The sequence below is a fragment of the Gallinula chloropus genome, assembly GCF_964237585.1.
Source record: "Gallinula chloropus genome assembly, chromosome: 24".
NCBI classification, from domain to species: Eukaryota; Metazoa; Chordata; class Aves; order Gruiformes; family Rallidae; genus Gallinula; species Gallinula chloropus.
The window spans coordinates 70,060-89,840 of record NC_140109.1 but is presented as its reverse complement, the minus strand read 5'-3'; the positions used below and the strand labels follow the sequence as shown (position 1 = coordinate 89,840).

Below are 19,781 nucleotides of genomic sequence, written 5' to 3'. Positions count from 1 at the left end.
AACTCTAACCGAGCCTTCAAGCGGCAGGCGAAGGGAAAGGTCCTGCTGTGGCAGCTCGTAAGGGGCCGGGGGGGAGACGCAGCCGGGCAAGGCGGGGAGAACCGGGCGGGCGGACAGCTCAGCCCTGGGGCTCGGAGCGCCCTGTACCTCCGGGACGCCAGGGGGCGCCTCAGCGCCGGAAGAAGCTAGCCGGCCTGGGGAGGGGAAGGGGCCTCGGCCGGCGGCGCTACCGGGCCGGGCCGCCGCTGGGGCCGGGAGGAGGGCGGCGGTGCGGCCTGTCCTCCTCTCCCCTCCCCCGGTGGGAGGCGGCGGCCTGGCCGGCTCCGCGGTCCAGTCCGCCCGCCATGCCCGCCGTTCCGCCGTGAGTGGTTTGTGCGCGGCGTCATGGGGCCGGATCCAGGCTGGGCCGTTCTGGTGCTGCTCTTCGCCGCCTCGCTGCTCACTGTGGCGGCCTGGCTGCTTCAGTACTGGAGGGCCGCGGCCTTGAGGGCTCCGAGGCGGCCGGCGGCGGAGGAGACTGGTGCCCGGGCGTTGCTCGCAGCGCTTCTCACCCTCCGGTCCCTGCGGGAGCAGTGGCAGCGGGCCTGGGTGCGAGCCCTCAACAGCCAGGCGCGCCGGCACGGGGTACGGTGCGGCCCGAGGCGGGGCGGGGGGAAGCGGCGGGATGGGGAGCGGCAGCTTCTGTGCGAGCGGTACCGCTTTGTTCTGGGGGCCCGGTCAGCCTCCCTCCCCCCGGGGGAGCGGTCAGGGGCTGCGAGGACCCGGCTAGGGAAGCCGGTCTGGCTTTTCGACCAGACAGCTCCGCGCCGGCCCGGTGGGACGGGAGCGGGACTGCGAACGCGGGTATAAAACCGGGGGCGGGGATGTGTGTGTGCGCGTCCTGTTTTGTTTAACGCCGTTTGGGGCCCGAGCCCCCGGTCACGGCCAAGGAAGCTGCCTGATGTAGCCTCTCGGAGGTTGCCACAGCAACCCCTTAAAGAATTTTCTGGTGCTCGTCCCCATTAATTTCATCTCCTCGCATTGCCGTTGCAGTGATCTCACATTTTCGCACTTCACAAGGGAGAACGTGCCTCAGTGATGCTGTACAGGAATGGTTGTGTGGCTGCTTGCCATGCCTGAGCGGTGAGGGGCTTTCGCCCACAAAAGCTGTGGTCCAAAGCCTGGTATAGGCTCCTGGCTCCTTTTTTGGGTTTTCAGGCTTGTTTTTTGTTTTATTCCTTTTCCATCACGTGAACAGCGGGGGGGAGCCTGTCTGTGTGGGAGAATCAAGAGCTCGAAAAGCTTAGCCTGAAGCTTATGCCTTTGAAATGCAGGAAATTAAAATCTTAAAGAACGTGATGCATACTGGGGTGTCTCTGGGTCCCCATGTCAGGATCATTCATCCCCTTGTAAATGCTGACCACTAGGAACTAGCGGAGTTCTCTCTTTGTAGAGTTCTGTGCAGATCACATTTGAAGAGGGTCCTCAGTTGCCGCCGGCTGCAGATATAAGTCGCGTGACGTGCAAGGCTCAGTCGGAACACAGCATGGTGAGGCTTTGCCCTTCTGAATTGTACGGTGTGGGGTTTCTCCGCTGAGTGACAGGCGCGCTCTGCGGAGATTGCCAAGGTCTGCGTGTGACAGGGAGGGTGGAAGGTGCATTGTGGGAGCTGGGGTGTGCAGATTTTGAGCTGGAATATTGGGGTCCTGAAGGGGAGCAGCAAAGAGAATGCCTCTTGTCTGTACACCTTTGCTGCCTCTCATACTGAATCTGAAATATGGCTGGTTTGCAGCACAGACCCGCACCTGGAAGCAGGCCTGATGGTTCTTTCCTGCCACAGTACCTATAGAGGTTTTGCTGCCTCTCCTGAAGACATACACTCATCTCCTCCTCTTTCTCTAGGTGCTATACTGCCAACTGTCAGCCGAAGCTGTGAAATTCCCTGTCTCTGTTACTCAGCAGTCCCCGGTTGCTGTTTCTGTGGACACCTATCATGTCACTCTGACTGTGGTGCAGGCTCAGGTAACGGCTTTGTACAAAACTTAACCATTGAAGTTGGCGTTTCACCCAGCCCCTCACCTGTTGAGGAATGGCATTGGTAACGTGCAAGCGGCTGCACTTAGGTTTGACAGCACTTAATTAATCAGCGCAGCTCAGTAAATATCCTGTGTCAGTGCCTGACTCCCTCTTTTGGATCATCTCGTAGAGTTTTCCTTTGGTCAGCGAAATAACCTACTGTCATTCTGCATCTGCGACTGCTCCTTCCCCTGTGCCCGGGACTGCTTCCCTCCTTGCGTTCAATCTCTTATCGTTGCACTGGTGTGAGAGCCTTTCGATCAGTAAATCTGACCCGGGGCAGAAAGCCCCTAATGGAAACAGTTCCTGACTTACGGGCGTTTTTTCTGAGCTAGGTGGAGATCCACTTGGAGGAGATACAGAACAAAGGTCTTCTGGTGTCCTGGATGTTCAAGGACAGACCGGATTTGAACCTTTCAGTTCTTCCGAGACTTCAGCTTCGTGAGGTGAGTGGGGAAGTGACAGGAGGCTGGACTCGAGCTGGAGGAAGGACAGGAGGGGTGGAAACTGCACCGAGGAGCCCGCAGGAAGGCTGCTGTGGAGGGGAGAGGTGGGGTTTTTTTAACGGTAAGCCATAAAAGCTGTACTGCCAAAATCTGCAATGGGTAGACTACAGACGTAGAGGCTTAGCTTGTCTCCTTTGGGCAACCTAGACTTGCCTACCGCTGTTAACACAGAAGCTTTGAGCGCTGGGGTGAGCATGTACAGGACAGGGGAAGCATACCTGGGAGGTTATTACCTGGGAGGTGCATGGAATTAGAGGCTTGAGAGGTGGTTGGAGCTGTAGAAGGAGAAAATATGTCTGCATTATGACTTTCCTGTGTGTCCTCTTGATTTGCGGAGAGAAGAACGAAGGGAGAGCGGATCTGTGCACCATAAGGGATCTGATAGAAGATACCATCGTCAGCACGCAGCCGGCCATGATGGTGAATCTGAAGGCCTGTACTGCCGGAGCTTCTGCGGTAAGGCGCTCTCCTTGGGTTCCTTTCATGCCTTGAATGTGGCGCCCTGGAGTGCTTCTAAGGGATGAGGCTCAGGCAGGGATCCGAGGGTTGAGCCTTGCTTCCAGGCGCCAGCCCTGTGCCGGCATGCACTGTCATGGGAGCACAGGGATAATTAGAAGCCACTCTGCCAGGTGGCTCTGTACCTTGTCTCACAAGCGCTGGTTGTGTCAAGAGGTGGGGCTGCCCCCCCCCCCCTCCCCCCCCGAGACGCATTTGTTTCGGCAGCATCTCTGTCCGTCTCCCATCCAGGGAGGCCTTTACAGGCACAGAATGGTCTGTGGTTCATTGTTTTCGCTTGTCTGTGTGGCGGCCAGCAAGGTTCTTGTCCGTGTCTTTTCCTCTTTGCCTTTTCTGTCACATGTGAAATAATATGAAAGTCGATAGTTGCGGGAACCTGCAGCTTCTCTTGGTGGCTCTCATGCTGCGTTGCTGCAAGGGGCTGCTTCAGTGGCTGCCACAAGACCAATGTCACGTGTCCCACTGCCATCTGCTGGTAAGGAAATGATAACAGCGTCAGTGTCTCTCAATTATTCCTCAGGTACCCAGCGATAAATCGACTTGTGAGTCCCCGTCCAGAGCAGCAGTGGCCCCTTCAGGTTCCAAGCTGTTGCTTCGGAATCTTCGAGTGCTGAACTTGGGCTGCCAGAAGGGAGGTAAATGTGATGGTAGTGCTGATCTGCAGGGCTTGAGCACATGTGGGCTGCGAGATCTATGTTTTGGGCGGATTTGAATGGGACACATGCACTCCATTCCTCTGTTGCAGGAGTCGTGGAGATACGCTGTGCAGCAGAGCTAGACAGCCCTCCGCAGCAGAAGCGGACAAGGCCAGTGACGGCTGGCGGTGCCGGTGCTGTGGCAGAAATGGAGTGGAACGAAGAGCTCTTTCTGTAAGTATCTGCCCTTCTTGCAGCTGGCACGGAGGAGGTGGACCGGTGTGGTCTCTGGTGTGGTCTCTGGTGTGGTGTCCGGGTGTCCATCATCACACCACAGTAACTGATGGGGATGGCACAGAGGTTGAAACCCATGCTGTGGGGAGGCACATTTGTGCTGCCCTCTCATCAGGCTGTTGATTCTAGTGTATTTCCTGCTCTCCTAGCTGCTCTATGTTCTAACCAGACAGGAGGAGGCAGCATGTAGGATAAATTTCTGCCGTTCAGATGGATCGCCCTGGAGACTTTCCCCAGCAACCTACACAGCCCTGCAGGGGATGTGAATCAGGGTTCTCTTCTTCAGTGTGGTTTGCTGTCCCGTGTCATGTCCTCCAAAGTACTGTGCATTGCCCAAGTTTTGGAAAAGATGACAAGGCGCATGAGATTTGAGGGAGGGAAGATGGGGAGTGGGGTTATCTGCTCTGTGGCTGTTCTGTGACAATCGCCTAATGCCAGCCTGTTTCTTTCTGTTTCCCCAGGGAGTTGGGACCTAGAAGTAAAGAGCTGAAGCTGCAGGTGCTGGGGGATGGTGACGGAGGGGGAAGTGAGTATGAGCAGGTGCAAGATGGGCTCACTGGAAAGCTAGGAGACAGAAATGCTTAAGGGAGACTTCCATGCCTGTGGCCCATCCGTCCCTGCTCTGAAGGAAGCAGGGAGTGGGCTGTGGGGATTTCCCCCTGTGTATTGGCAGAATGTGACAGAGGGCTTTTCACTCTATTCATCTGCACTTGGTCAGGGACTTACTGCAGCACTTATATCAGCGGAGAGGAGCAGAGGAGTGCCACCCATGCCCTCCTCTCCTTGAACCCTGCAATTCCCTGACTTGCAGGGATCCGTGTCGCAGGGTTGCTTCCACAAAGCGCGGCGTGCCCAGGAGATGCGCGAGGCACCAAGGTGATGCAGCGTGTTTTGTTTTCCTGTTCCTCCTCACAGATGTGCTGCTGGGTCATGCCACGCTTCTGCTCGATTCTTTGGGCAAACAGCCGGCGGGGAGACAGGTCTGCTCACTGGCCCCAGGAGCTGGGCGGTCACTGGCGGACGAAGCTACCCTTATATTGGAGGTGAGCTCACGACTCGGTAATCCCGGCACAAACCGGTGCTCCAGAAGCATTAGCGATGCAAGCTTCTAGCCAGAGACAAGCGTGATTGGGCTGCGATTTGTCACGGGGGATCAACAGACCCTTACGTTGAGGAGGGGCTTTGCCCAGGCCTCGGTCCCTGAGCCTTCCCTCTCACATGGTAGCAGGGATGGCTCCTCAGTGCCTGGAGCAGTAGCTTTTATCACCTGTATGCCCACCTTTCTGTCTGGGAGGAGAAGAGCCCTCCCTGAGCTGTACTTCACTCTTCACAGCTGCTGTTCCAGGAGTCACACGCATCTCTGAATGCTCAGCATGCTTCATCTTTGCGAACCAGCATCACCCCCACTAAGAAGGTGGAGATGGACCGGACTATCATGCCTGACGGTACCATTGTGACTACCGTCACCACAATACAATCCCGGCCCAAGGCAGACTGCAAACTGGGTGAGCCTGCCCCCACGACAGGTGTCTTGTATGGGTGGCAGCTATGGGGTGGAGGGTGGATTTGGCCACGATACTCCTGAGGCTGCTTGCCTGGGTGACAGCAAAACAGTTCATGCTAGATCATCATGGTGTTGTGCTTTTGGCTTCTGGGCGGGAACACAGGCGTTCTCGCTGTTCCCTCAGCGTCCTGTGGCTGGCTGGAGACTCCCACGGAGTCTGGGCTTCTCACTACATTGTTGCCACAGAGCCTCCGCATATGCCTGAGTGCAGAGGGCTGCGATGCAGTAGTGAAGTTGGCTAACCTTTGTCTCTGATCACTGTTTTCTCTGTGTCTCTACCTCTTTCGCTCTGAAGATTCACCATCGAGGTCACCTTCCAAGGTGGAAGTGACAGAAAAGAAGACAACGGTGCTTTTGGAGAGCGGCTGCCATCACGGCCCCTTGCCCATCGGTAGCCGTAAGTGCTTGGGAATCCAAGTCCAAATGACCTTTCCCATGATGAAGGTCAATGATTTTGAGCGTCGGTGTCTTTCTTGTGCTCAGGTGATAGGCACATTCCCAATGGCTTGGATCCAGTGGCCGAGACGGCGATCCGACAGCTGACTGAGACGAATAACAAGCCTGCCAAGAAAACCCCAACGAAACGTAGCACGCTGATCATCTCAGGAGTTTCCAAGGTCTCTGGCAGTTAGGGAGCTCCGTTTCCCAGTGTGAGGTCATTCCTAGGGATGACGTGTGCTCATCCTGAAGGGATGGGTGCAGACAGCTCGCGTGGCAGAAGCCTTCCGCTGCTTCCTCGCAGCTCTGGGGAACATCAAAGGGACTTCACTGGTCTGTGGGGCAGCTCTTAGTGGGAATTTGGGAGGGGTAGCTGCAGAAACGGAGGCTGATGCTGTAGCTGGTCCAGAACCTCATGGTGAATGTAAGGAGTTCCTCTCAGGCTCGCCCATGGGAGCAAGGGAGATGCTGCAGAATTGCCTGTGTTCCAGTATGGTTTTGATAAAGGCAATGGGAGGGTTGGAGCTCCTCTTCTACATGGACAGGTCAAGAGAGTGGGGCTTGTGCAGCAGCCTTCCGGTACCTACAGGGACCTAGGTGAAAGCTGGAGAGGGTCTGTGGAGTGCCAGGACGAGGCACAGTGGCTTTAAGCTGAAAGAGGAGGGTCCAATTAGATAGGATGAAATCCTTTGCTGTGAGGGTGCTGAGGCACTGCAGCAGGTTGCCTGGAGAAGCCATGGATGCCCCATCCCCGGAAGCGTTGGAGGCTGAGTTGGACGAGCCTTTGGCGATCCAGTCTAGCAGAGGGTGCTTGTCCCTCCTTGTGGTAGGAGAGTTGGAACTAGGTGACATTTAAGGTCCCTTCTGACCCAAACCGTTCTACAAATCTGTGTTTTGGTGAAAGAGTGACAGTTGCACACTGATGCTTTCTAGTCCCAGTGATGGGATCTGGAGCATCCGTACGTAGGTGTGGGTGGAAGAAGAGGAACAAACGATCCGTTAGACCCTGTCTGTGATCTCTGACCGTCTAACCTGCTCTAGGTACCTATCGCTCAAGATGAAATGGCGCTTTCTCTGGGATATGCTGCATCCTTGGAGGCCACAGCATATGGAGATTCCGTGGCTGAGGCCACTGTTGACCAGACTCATGGTTCTATGGAATCCTCGCAGCTGCTGGAGTCGTCACTGTCAGGACGAAGGGCCAGTCAGGAGCTGGATGAGACGACACGATCGGATGTTTCGGAGAGACCATCGGTGGAAGATGTGGAGTCTGAAACTGGCTCCACGGGAGCGCTGGAGACAAGGAGCTTGAAAGATCACAAAGGTAAGGACAAACCATTGTTGGTAGCTCCTGTTAGCCCGTTGTACTTAAGGACAAAGCGATGTCCGTGTCCCTCATCTCAGTGCCGGGGCTGTGGCCTGCTTTCGGCACAGTGAAGAGCTTCGAAGAGCCTGACTCTCCCCCATGCTTCCCACTGGAGCTTTTCTGAGCCCCTCTATCTGCTGGTGTCCGGTTCCCATGGCCTCTTTGGTTTCTGTGCTCTCTTAGGCAGGAACCCCATGTGGCTTTTCACCCATTTTTCACCGCCCAGCCTCCAGGTCTGTAGATAACTGTTTAACTCATAACGCCTGGCTGTACATAACTTTTTCCTGCAAATCCTGGCACAGGAAAGGAGGCTCCCTACAGGAAACTTTACAGATCTAGCTGCTCTCCCTTTTTTATGTTACCATCGAAACAGCTAGCGCCTCTGCACTGTCCACAGAAACCCTCCCCTTTTAAATGACAGAGCGTGCCTGTGGTGACTGAGCTGCTGTTTTGAGCCACTGGTGTCAGGTGGATGGCATGCCTTGGATTCGTCTGCTTGTACCTTTGATGGTTTAATTTAGCTGCAAACTGAAATGAGCGTGACCTGAGGTCTCGATTGCTTGGAAGGAGCACAGGATGAGTTTTGGGGAGACATACCCTGGTATGGCTGCATATGGTTCCAACTTGCAGCGGCTCCTCGTTTGCACGTAGTAAGGTGTGCAGCATTGATCCTTGAGAGACACGGCAGGCAGGAGGGAGAAGGAATAGAAGGAAAAGCGAGCCCCTTCTGTGAGAAAGGTGGTTTTAGCTTTGTAAAGTGTGTGGGTTTTGGATATGCTTTTCTGCACCAGTTTAGGGCTGATGGCAATTGGCATCTCTGTATGAGTCATCTGGAGCCGTTGCTGTTACTTGTCTCTGCATCTGGGCATCTGGTGGCACCAGGGGCAGTTGGTCTGGGGGCCTGAGGACAGGCTAATCCGGGCCGATCCGAGAGGCTTTGTCCCTGCTGCTGCACGTTCCTCCCAGTGTCTCCACCTGCGGGTGCTCTCGCTCGTTTTCCCTATGTAGGAAAGCCTTGGCTTTCTGTCAGGACTCCGTGCCCTGCCACTGAAGGGGGAAATGTCGTTGTGTAAAAGGAAACTCACCCGGAGAGGACAGGTGGTGGTGTGCTTAGTGAAACAGCTTGTCCGCACCACGGTCTCTCCAGAGCAGAGACTTTGCCTCACGCTTGGGAGGTGGGATTTGTCATCATGTCATGTGCTTCCACTGCTCGGAGTGGGAGAGATCTTTGATGCTCATCTGAGCGCAACCAGGTGTGTCGTCTCCCCCAGAGCTCGTCAGGGTGGCGTGCTATTGTGGTTTCTGTCTCCTTCCTTTCTGTCTCTGCAGTTAGCTTTCTTCGGAGCGGTACCAAGCTCATCTTCCGGAGAAGGAGCAAGCAGAAGGAAGCGGGCCTGAGCCAGTCGCACGATGACTTGTCCAATGTAGCCATTGACTCCTCTGCCAGGAAGAAAGCCGGCAGTTTTTCCCGCCGCCTCATCAAGCGCTTCTCCTTCAAGTCTAAATCCAAAGCCAAAGCTAGTGACAGTGCAACAGCAGGTGAGAACTGAAGGAAAGATCACGCAGAGATCCTTTTGTAGTCTTTTGTCTTCCCGCTCCGCGCTGTCTGTGACCTGCAGTCTGGTTCCTTCTGACGTCAGCTGAGGAAAGATGCCCCAGCACTTTACGCTGTTCGGGGAGTGGAGGCGGTGAACGCGGGGCTCAGGCTGCTCATTGGCCTTGGCTTAGTCTTCGACTGTCGTCCCCTGCCACCCTCTCCCAGAAAACAGAGGCGGCGTGCTAATCCCCACCAGGGTCCTGGGAGCTGCGGAAGTGACTCTGCCTGCGTTGCTGTCTGGTGTTGTGGGCTACGTCCCGGGGAGGGGGCAGGCCCTCTCAAGTGGTAACCCTCAGAGTTAAAAAATCAAGAAACTATGGGGTTTGCCACATTGCTGAGAAATGTGGGATGTAGCCCCACTTGGCTCTTCCAGCAAGAGACAGCAAAGCGGTCTCTGGCCATCTAAACACTCGATGCTTCCGCTGGGTGCTGAAGCCAATGTGGGGCTGCGAGCTGTCGAGAGAATGAGCTGCAGTTCTCCACCCAGCTCCCTTCCTTCGTTGGAACAGTCTCTGGTTCGGACAGCGTGAGGGACACACACTTTCTGACTATGCTGATGAAGGAAGGGGTCTCTAAGGAGAAGGAAGTTTTAACCACTGGGTGAGTTTTTGTACAAGCCCGGTGCCCTTGGAAGACCGTCCAGTCGGTGCCATCAGCACCGCCACCCCACACGCATCCCTCCTTCCACATCTGCATTCTTGACTTTGGAAGGGACCATGCCACACTTGTGTACTGTCTGTCATCCAAGCATAACCCTTTCCCTTGGCTGGGGGGAGGAATTGGGGGAGTTGCCCCCTGGGCTGCTTCAATTCTCACACTAAGGACCAGTGCCACACCAGAGATGGATGGTGAGGAATGAGGTGGTGCTGGCGAAAGGGTGTTCCAATGCGGAACCCGAAGCTGTGTGGTGGAAAAAGGCAAGAATTTATGCCTTTATGACGATGAGGAGCCATTCCCAGTTACATCCGCTGTTTCCCTCCTTCTAGTGATCCTGATTGGCCATGCCAAAGGTGGGTGCTTCCACAGCGGGAGAGGTGCATGAGGGGGAAACGGACTCCTTGTGTGGGAGGAGACCAGCCCTTTCTGAACAAACAGTTTTCTGGTCTCCTGATGTGTGGACGTTGGAATATCCTAAGGCTACATTGGTACAGTATGATGTTGCTCTCTGGAGCAATGCTTGTGCCCCGTCAAGCTCGCCCAGTGCAAGCGGAAGCTCCCACTCCCCTGTGGGTTGTGGAATTCAGGAGAAGGGACGAAGGGGCGGAAACTCCTTGCTGAAGAGCAGTCACCGAGGCCCATCCAGAGTCACGAGCTCTGCTCACCTATTAGGGTACTTCCCAAGGCAGGATCACAGCGCCAGCCGAGAAAGTGGTCATTCTCTTGAAACGCATCAAACAACATGTGGTGTTCTTTGGAAGGAAAAAAATCCTGGCTTCCCCAAACGGAAATTGGATGCCATGTCCTGAGACCAGGACATGTCTGGCATGCTGCTGCAGAAGGATTTATGGGTGACAGGAGTGTCAGGGTGTCTGTTGAAAGTCAATCCGAGCCCCGGGAGACTCCGGCCTTCCCTGGCTCTGGAAAAAGTGCCGGTGGGAAGGACGCTCTTCACCATTTCTCCTGCCTGTTCCTCTTAAGGTTGGGCATGCGCAAGAAATTCAACTCGTCCCTCTGGCCGACCTCATCTCCATCTGTTTCTTTCGGTCCGGGAGTTCGTCCTTCCTGAGTTCTTCTGTGTCTTTCATCCATTGTTTCTTTCCTCATCCGCAAGGTACCACAGCTTTGCTCACAGCTCTGTGCACCACAGGCTAGGAAAGCTAGGAATAAAACTGAAACTTAAGGTCCTCGCTGGCCTCGGGGACCAAGGATCCCTTTCCCTGCCACGCTACTGTGGGCTTCCTCCGTTTGATGGTTGGCCTGCATCTTCCCTCAAATTCCTGGCAGAGCTTTTTATCGCAGGCGGTAAATTGCTGCAGAAGGTTGTCTCTGGTTAGATGGCTTGTGAAGGAAAAAGACGCTGTCAGCACGTCCCTGAGCATGGACCTCCCGCACTCGCTCATCTTTCCTAGTGGAGATGGTCTTTTCCGTGTGCTGTATAGCCTTTTATCTTCTTCTAAACATTCTCCCTCGGATGTTGCGGGTGGCTGGCGTTTTTGGGGTCTTTCACATCATTCTCCCTTCCCTCCCCTCATCCCTCTCCCCCAGGTCACGGTGAGTAATTGTCCTGGTGATGCTCAAACTTCCAGGAAAGGTCTTGGCATGCTCAGTGTTGTCGGCAGCTTCTTCAACGGGTGCAACTGCTCCGTGCTGCCTTTCCTCGCTCATAGGGGTACTGGATTGAACGCCCATGCTGAATTTGAATGGGCGCCCTTACTTCTGGGTTGTGCTCTTTTGTATTTCAATGCCTTCTTTCTTGGCTGATTCTTTTAACCCCAGATCACTTAGAGGAGAGGAGGGAAAAGAAATGGATCTGCATAGCTACTCGGGAGGTGGGATTTAAATGACTTAATATGGACTAAATGAACTGAAGCTCTGACCTTTGTAAATGTTGAAGAATTATTCCATTGCTGTGTAATGGCTGCACCTGTTAACTTATTAAAACCATGTGGAAATCGAAACCTGACCCTGTGTCTGATTTGCTGCCTGTCACCAGAGCATGGGCTTGCTTGGAAGCTGAGGGAAGCAGGCATTGTGCGGACCTCTCTTGTCACTGTATGTAAGTTTGCACTCCGTAAGACCAGGGCTGCAGCTTTTGCACTGCTTCTGGCAGGCGAGGGATTCCCTAGATGGCCGAGGAGATGAAGGCTCACGTCCCGTCGGCACGTAAGAGGGAAGAACCAGGGCAGGGAGAAGCCTAGGACCAGGCGGGAGGAGACACCCATACCCACGGGCTCAGCACTCCCGGGAAGGGGGACAACGCCACCGGGGGAGTGGTCAGCCTCTGGGGAAGCCTTTTGCTTGGCTATTGAGCAGGGCGCGGTGGAGGGAGCCGCTGATGCCTCGCCCCGACCCGGGCATCCCGGGGTCCCTGCGTGTCCCTGTCCCGGGGCACCAGCGTTCCGCGCGCATGCGCGGTGCTGCTCACGTTAGGCGGCCGCCGGCAGCGGGAGCGTTAAGCGGCTGTGCGGTGATGGGGGGGGGGCGGGGGTACTGCAGCTCCGCCTGTGCGCGTGCGCAGTCGCGGCCCTGCAGTCGTCCTCGGCTCGCCTGGGGGAATCCGGACCCGGACCCGGACCTGGACCCGGACCCTGCCTGTACTCCGTTGAGTTGCCGGGATCCAGGTATTCAAAGGCAGGGTCTAACCGCTCGTTGCTTTTCCAGAGTACGCGCCGAGGCGAAAGGCAGCGCGGAGAGGCGGCCGCGGAAGGGGCGAACCCCGCCCGTTCTCCCGGGCGGCGGCGGCTGAGCTGCCCGGCGGGGCCCGGGCACCCGCCTCACGCTGCCGCCTGGCTGGACCCGTCCTGTTCAGAGCGCTGCGCGGCGCCGGCTCTGCGCTCGCCTGGATGCCAGCCGCATAACCAGAGCCGCGGAGGGGGGAGAGGCGAGCGAGGGGCAGGGAGAGGTCTCTGAACCCTACATTCTCCGGGGAGGGTGGCAGCCAAAGTGGGAGCTGCGGAGAGCCCTTAGGACCATGGGTTGGAAGGGACACAGACAGCCCTTCCCGGATCCCTGCCTCCATCCCTGTGATGCATAGCCCCTTTTTCCTCCATCCTTCTTTCTTTGCCTGTCCGTCTGTCTGTTTCCCCGTCCCTCTTGCGTCGTTGTGTCTCTCCTCTGTGCTGTTCCCTGCACCCCCAATTCTCTGTCGTTCTCCCCACCTCTCACTCTTCCTGCCCTGCTCCCTGTCCCTCCCCCCTTTTCAGCAGTTCATTTTCTGTCAGTCTGCCCTTCGGCTTTGTTTGTGTTCCTCCTTTTTTGTTGTTCCTCTGTTATTCTGACCATTCCTCTTCTCCTCTCGATATCCATCCATTCTCCCCTGTACTGGTTTTGGATACATTTTTAGGTTTATTCCTGGCCTGTTGTGTGTGCGCCTCTTTCTCCATCCCGGTGCCCTGCTCTGTGTCCCTCTCTTTTTTCCTCTCGGTCCTTCTCAGTGTTTTCCCTCGCCCACTCTTCCCTTTCCCCCCCTCACACTTGTCGCAGGGCTCAGGGAATGAGTTTATGACCGCACAGTGTTTGGGATGGGCTGCAGGTGCAGGCAGTGCCCAGGGGTGCTGTGTGTCCTGCCACACTCTGGCCATGTGTGGTGGCAATGAAGCCTGGTGCATGCTGCAAGGCAGAGCGCTTTGCCCACCTTTCGAGCCAGGATTGGTGCCATATCCCGGGCTTGTCTCTGCCGGGCTGGTGAGGGACAGTTGGGGGAGACATGAAGGTAGCACTGACCTCAGTGCCTGCGGAGGGAGATGATCCGTATTGCCTCCTAGGCCGGATACAAGCCTGGTGCGTAGTGTTACAGTGAAGCGTTAACACAAGTTATGCCATATCTCACTCACAGGTCACAGCAGCCTTCCAGAGCGACGTTGCTCTTTGCAAGCTGGAGGCCAGGAACACGTGAAACGGTGCGGGAAGAACAACACTCTCCCACCTTGAAGGAAAGGCCTGCTCCCAGTACAGAGAGCGATGTGGTTTTTGCTGGATTTTGGGGGTAGGGGGGTTCTGTGGGGCTTTGCGTTGGGGCTGGGGTTAGAGGGGTTGGTGCAGGCTTGTTGTTGTTTTAGCTGGATGGGGAAGTTGGTTGGGACTGGCAGGTTTGGGGGGATTTTGGGGTGTCTGTGGGGTTTGCGTGGGTCTGTGTCTCTCTCTAGTTGCGGCTTGTGGGTTTTCTGTCTCGCGGGGCTGTTTTGGCAGAGGAGGGCTTAGGGCTTCTCTTGTGGCTGCTGTGGCGTTCAGTGGTTATCGGGGGTTCTTGTGGTGTCTGGGGTTTCCGGGTTTGCTGGTTTCTTCGGCTCGGTGGTTATTTTGCTTTGGTCCTTTGTTGGTTTTCTGGTTTGGGTTTCTTTTGTGGTTTTAATTGGGGTTTTGGGGGTTCCATGGCTCGCAGGGTTTCTATAATTTTTTATGGTAAATGAAAATGGAGCACAGGTTCTGCTCTGCCTTTTGTTTCCCTGTCAGCCTTTGTTGCCCTTGTGAAATGTCCGAGCCCATTGGAGACATTACTGTTTGGCTTGCTATTTGAGCTTTCTTCTTGGATACCTTGTACCCATTAAGTCCCCAAAAGTTTAAGAGTTGGGTGGTTACCCATCCAGAACCTGTTGTCCTTCTTGTGAGTCTTGGTCCTTCCCAGCCCTCCACTGACCCCTGCCCTTTCTTACTACTCCTCTGATTTTTTTTTTTTTTTTTTTTCCCTTGCCTGTACTTCTCTATTCTACTGTCCTGCTCCCTTTTCTTCTCTCCCTTTCTCTTTCTTCATCTCCCTCTCCCTTTTCTTTCTCAGAGTTGCTGCCTGAGGAGAGCACGCCTCAAAGTGTGCATCGTCAGATTTGCGCTCGCTAGAGAGTATGGGACGAAGCTGGCATTGGCGTCCTGTCCAGCCAGTGTCAGGTGACACCCACTTTGCTGCGCACTGGTTACAGGAGGATCTAGAGTAATACAGATGTACTTCTCAGCGAAGGCAGCGAAGCAACACTTTCCTTCCAAACGGTGAGGCTGGTAAGGAAAGCGCAGTTTGTCTCTGACTGTCTCTATTCCCTTTGTCTCAGGGAGGCTGAATGAAAATGATGACTTCTTGACTGTGTTGTCACACCTACTCACCCAGTGTGACATGCTGGAGCTGGATACTGAAGTTGAGTACGTGGTGGAATCGATGGATCTGTGTTTTCTGCATGGAGAAGGTAACCTGTCATTCGTTTATTTTTCTTAAAATGAAGCAAAGGACTAGGGAAGGTGGGTTCTTCTTCACAGCGCAGATTTTGGTGACATTGTTGGAGTAGAAATCCATCCAAGGGTGGTCCTAAAGTTGGCAACATCAGTAGCATAACAAGAGAGTCTCATGGTTCCGCTGTAAAGTGGAAGTACAGAAAGCTGTTCAGCTCGCAGAGTGCAGGCCTGTGTGACCTGGGAATCTACTGATGGACTCTGCCTTATGAGGTGAGATATTTTCGATCGAGCAGGGGGAGTCATCGTGACTTAACAATGTGGTAGCTACACTTGTGATGGGCTCCTGCAGTTTTATCAGCTCTCGGACCCCGGAAGGCCTTCATCCTCCCTCCGTCTCTAGGATGAAAAGGCAAAAAATGCCATATTGTGAGGATGATTGAGTACAATTTTCTGCCGCTCCATAAATAACTTTGATACTTAGTATATGTTAGGAGTGCTTGTGGGAGCTTCAGCCTCTTCTCGAAGCAGTCCCGTCTGTCTAAAGCGCGTGCTTTTAAAAACATCTGTGTGTTACATACATTAGGAACTAAAACTGCAGCTTGATTTTCCTCCTCTAGGGCTGATTTTTCATAATTGCTTCACCCCGGTAACAGAAAGGGATAGGCCCTGTTTCGTCAGGGTCAGTCCTGACCTGGTTTAAATGCTGCTGCAAAGCTTCAGTGTTTCAGTTTGCAAGCTGTAAAAATACTTTGTTAAAGATAAGAGTGCTTCTTGGAACTTAAGTGGTAGAACCACCTTCTCAATGGTAGCTTTTGCTGGCTTGCTTTTGTGCAATGTACATCTTTGCCATTGTGATTTAGCGTGCCTGATTGGTTTAGCATACAGACATTGGCACCCGCTGAGTTGATAAACAGGTCTTTCTCACTGTGCCATTTTTCCACTTCCTTTAATTGTATCTTTTTCAGTCTGTAACCACAGTTAATGTCTTTTTTTTTTAAAAAAAGCACACTACAGCAGCTTGCTTTGTTCATGTGTTCAAAAGATGTTTGTGGTTGCTTTTCCCCCAGTTGTTGCTTGGTTTTTTTTCCTCTTTAAATGCTTTCTGAAAGGTAGAACTGCATTTCCTTGTAGGGTGCACTTAGACTTTTTCCATGTTATCGGAGTTGTAAGAACATGTCAGTTTCAACACAGAAAAAAGGTCCAGCTTTTGCCACGAGGCTTTTGCCATTAGGGTTTAGCCTAATGTTGCCGAGGAAGCTTTCTTTCTGCTTCCCTCTAAGCCTTACTGTAAAAAAGAAAAAAAGCTGTCATGGGAAAGCCGGTTAAATCGGGCTCGGACCCCAGATTGTCACCGGTTTAATGCAATGAAAGTGTCCTGACTGGACTGAAGCACCCTAAAACACTTTGCGTGCTGCAGCATAAGAATGCAGATGGCTTATCACGCAGTAACTTGGGGATCAGCACCGTTTGCTGCCACTGGCAGAGGCTTTTTTCTTATTCCTTCTGACTGACACGGCGATAGGAGGTGCCTGTTTTGTGGCAGTAGTGCAGCAGCACCATCTCTCGACCCTGCTGCCTCAGACATTGCTTAGCCTCACTGCATTTTGTTTCCTGGTTTTGCTCGGCAGGACAAGTCCTGTTTGGCTGTAATTGCAGGGTTAGAGTGTAATATGAGGAAAGGAGGGTGTTGGCTTAGGAATTTCTGTTCCGCTTGCCACAGTTTTGCCACCAGTATTGCAGTTGGCGAGGTGGCTGTCGGGCGTGGGAATCGCGGGGGTGAGTCTCAGTGTGGGGACAGGTTTGTTGCTGACGCTTCAGCTGTTGGGGTTTTTGAGTTGCTGATGTGTGTTTTCTCATTCTACAGAACCACCTTCATGTTGCGTTCCAGGGAGTGTACTGTGGATGTACAGGAAAGATCTTTCCTGGTGAGACTGTCTATAACCACCGAAGATGTTCGCCAGCTCTGCGCTGAGAAGTTCGAGGTGGACAAGCCGGCAGAGTGCAGCCCGTTTCTTGTTGTCGACGACACCTGGCAGCAGCTGACGGAGCATACCTGCCCTCGGGAAATGAAGGCTGAGTTGCACAGCTGTCCCCAACCCCAGGTCTTCCACTTTGTCTACAAATGTGTTAACAGAGATCTGTGTGGTGCCATTTGTCACAATGATGACTCCACGTTTTAAAAGCAGCAGCTCGTCGTTGGATTTCTGTTCCTCTTGTTAACGGCTGAAAACATCTTTGTTGGCTGGCATTCCTTAGGAGCCGAGACTGGTCTTAAACCAGGATTGCCCAGTAAAAATCCCTTAGCCACATCAGGCATAGCTTAGAAAACCCCATGTAAATCGTGCCCAGGGCCGGTTATGCAGACTATTCCACCAGCGTGTTTGAGCGAACAGCCACAAGACTCTGCTGCAGCATATCATATCGTGGCCCTCGGCAGGTTGTCTGCTGTGGTGTGCAAATGTCTTATTTTTTTTGCACCTGGCCTCTAGCCACATGTCATTTTGATTTATATACGTGTATGCTAGACAAGCATTGCAGTAAGCTGGCTGGTGTTAGCTTGGGTTCGACTTGTCCCATTCAGGGCATCAGTTAACTCAGAATTACCTGGATGATTGATTGCATTCTTTCCTGTTTGGTTTTTTTTTGTTTGTTTGTTTTTAATTACAGAAAATTGTGGGGGTTTATTATAGACATCTTGCAGCAGTTGCAGGTAGACTGTCAGGGTCGTCTTCTAAAAATATTTTTTCAGCTGTAAAGAATTCTGTAATTATGCATGTGATTTTAACATTCAATATACAAGAATAAGTCTCTTTCGGGTTTTGGCGTATTGCATTTAAGGTCTCTATGGTTTCTCCTCTTTTCCTGTTACAGGTGAGTTCTTGGGAGCTTGTGGTACCTGTAAGAAGGTCGTAGTATTGGCGCTGGTGATTTCATTGCCTTTATCTGAACTGGATGTACTGTTACCTGGGTTAGTGTTTCTATCCATTGGTTTAGACAGCCTTGTGGGTAGGAAGAGGAAGTTGAAAGAAAAGGATGTAGAGAAGGGGCAGAGAAAGAACGCAGAGAACCGAGTTTAGGATTAAAATGTGTTAGTCTGTCTGCTGGTGCAGGCTCCTCTCAGAAAATGAGCCAAGGAGGTTGGTAAGGTGTTTGTAGTTTTACTGATTTTTTTTTTTTTTTTTTTTTCCTGGTTTTTGTGGCTATAGGGGTTGGGTGGGTTGGTTTTTTTACAGGGTCTGGGATTTGTGGGGTTAGTGTGGGCTTGTGAGGTTTTTCTGTTGGTTTGTTTTTTTTAACTGGGGTTCTAAGGGGGGGTTTTGGTTCTCTGCCTTTTGAAGGCTTTGGGGTTCTGTGGGTTGCGGGTTTGGGGGAGGGCTAGGGGCTTCTGTGGTGTTTTGAGTTCCCGCAGCTTTTCTTGTGGGGTCTGGGGTTTGTGTGTGTCTTTAATGGGGGTTTGTGGCTTCTTTGGTTTTTGGGCTTTGTGGGGGTTTCTAGTTTGTGGGAATTCTTTGGGTATTTTGGTTTGGTTTTTCTTAGGCTGAGAGGCTTTAGGAGGAAAGCCTGTTCTGAGCGTGGTGTTCTCCTTGTAACAGAAGCAGGGTCTCACTGTGGCATGCCAGCTGTCGTGGCTAACAAGGGAGCTTTTTTGTTTTGTGTTGTTATCAATATTACAAGAGTTCCACTTTGTAAAATGCTTTTGTGATGAGTTCAGGCTACGTCTTGCATCCATTGAAAGCAGTATTTACTGGGGCTGAGTCTTCCTGTTTGGAGCTGAGGAAGGAAGTATGGATTGAATAACAATGTACTGGTTTTTGACCTGCAGATGGTGGAAGAAAGTGAGGAAAGACTAACAGAAGAGCAGATTGAGTCACTTCTCCAGGCAGTCACCAGTCTTCTTCCAGGGGATCCAGAAGAACAGCCAAGAGACTTGGCAATGTTGGCTGAAGACGAAGGTGACCAAACCTCGGAGGCATCTCAGCCCAAAGCTGGCAACGGTTTCGACAGAGGAGAATCGGCTAACAATTTTCTGGGTTATACTTGGCAGCAGTTTACTGTTGTATTGGACATTGTTGTAAAATGCCTTAGAATTTTTATTATTCAGAGGTGATGAGGGAACCAGTTGTTTCCAAGAAAGCGTGGCCAAGGCCACTGTTGTTGTGGCATCTTTCCATCGATGGGGCTGGCAGCAGCTGAGTCAGGGCGGTTGGCTCTTTTTGGGGGACTATGGGGTCTTTACAGGGTCTCTTTTTGGTGGGGTCTAGGGCTTTTGGGGGGGGTTCTCTAAGGGGGGGTGTGGGGTTCTTTGAGGGGATCTTTATGGGGTCTCATTTTGGGGGGGATGTGAGGGGCTTGGGGGCGTCTTTAAGGAGTCTCAGGTTTTTTGGGGGGTGGTTAGGGTTCTTTATGGGGTCTGTTTGGGGGGTCTGGGTTTTTTGGGGGGGCTCTTTGGGGAGTTGGGGGGCCCTAAGGGCCTTTTTAGGGGATCGTGGGGGGGCTCTTTGGGGGGGGTGTGTGTCTCTGAGGGGTTCTGGGGGGGTCTCTCTAGGGTCTATTTTTGGGGTGTTGGGGGTTCCTTCGGGGGTCTTCTAGGGGGTCAGGGGCCAGGGTGGGGTTCGAGGGCTCTCAGAGGGGTCGCAGTAGGGTTGGGAGGGGGGTTGAATTCGCTGGAGGAGATGGGGGGTTGTTAATGAGCGCAGGTCAGCGGCAGACGGGTAATTAGTGGGGCAGGGGGAGCCGAAAAGGGCCGAGCAGAGGCGGAGAGATACGAGCACTGGCGGAGAGATACGAGCACTGGCGGAAAGGCCCGAGCACAGGCGGAAAGGCCCGAGCGGGGATTCGAACACGGGGGTCTTCGGTGCTGCCGCCTTGCGGACACGCAGCGGTACTGCGCCCGGGTGGCGCAGCGCGCGGAAGCCGCCGCGTTCTGCTGCCTCCGTGCACACTCGCCGCGTTCCTGCGCGGGTGCGCGCAGAGCCCGCTGCGTGCGGACTGC

The 19,781-nt window shown here is 53.5% G+C and overlaps 1 protein-coding gene and 1 long non-coding RNA gene across 5 annotated transcripts; both read left to right on the top strand.

The window, feature by feature from the left end:
- The first annotated feature begins 257 nt into the window (after positions 1 to 257).
- Positions 258 to 11,575, top strand: C2CD2L (C2CD2 like). Its single transcript, XM_084275011.1, has 14 exons — positions 258 to 624; positions 1,433 to 1,528; positions 1,882 to 2,001; positions 2,391 to 2,501; positions 2,904 to 3,017; positions 3,598 to 3,712; positions 3,823 to 3,946; positions 4,468 to 4,532; positions 4,922 to 5,049; positions 5,340 to 5,511; positions 5,866 to 5,967; positions 6,054 to 6,187; positions 7,050 to 7,332; positions 8,704 to 11,575. Exons 1-14 carry the CDS (start codon positions 385 to 387, stop codon positions 8,922 to 8,924), a joined length of 2,025 nt encoding a protein of 674 aa, XP_084131137.1. The 5' UTR covers positions 258 to 384; the 3' UTR covers positions 8,925 to 11,575.
- A 587-nt stretch (positions 11,576 to 12,162) lies between these two features.
- Positions 12,163 to 18,937, top strand: LOC311200572. 4 transcript variants are annotated; one of them, XR_014617834.1, is made up of 6 exons: positions 12,163 to 12,252; positions 13,467 to 13,530; positions 14,671 to 14,802; positions 16,653 to 16,890; positions 17,660 to 17,756; positions 18,612 to 18,937. It is a non-coding gene; the product is annotated as an uncharacterized lncRNA (long non-coding RNA). The 4 variants fall into 4 exon arrangements; XR_014617835.1 differs by having other exon boundaries at positions 13,467 to 13,579; XR_014617836.1 differs by lacking the exon at positions 13,467 to 13,530 and having other exon boundaries at positions 12,200 to 12,252.
- The last annotated feature ends 844 nt before the right edge of the window (positions 18,938 to 19,781 follow it).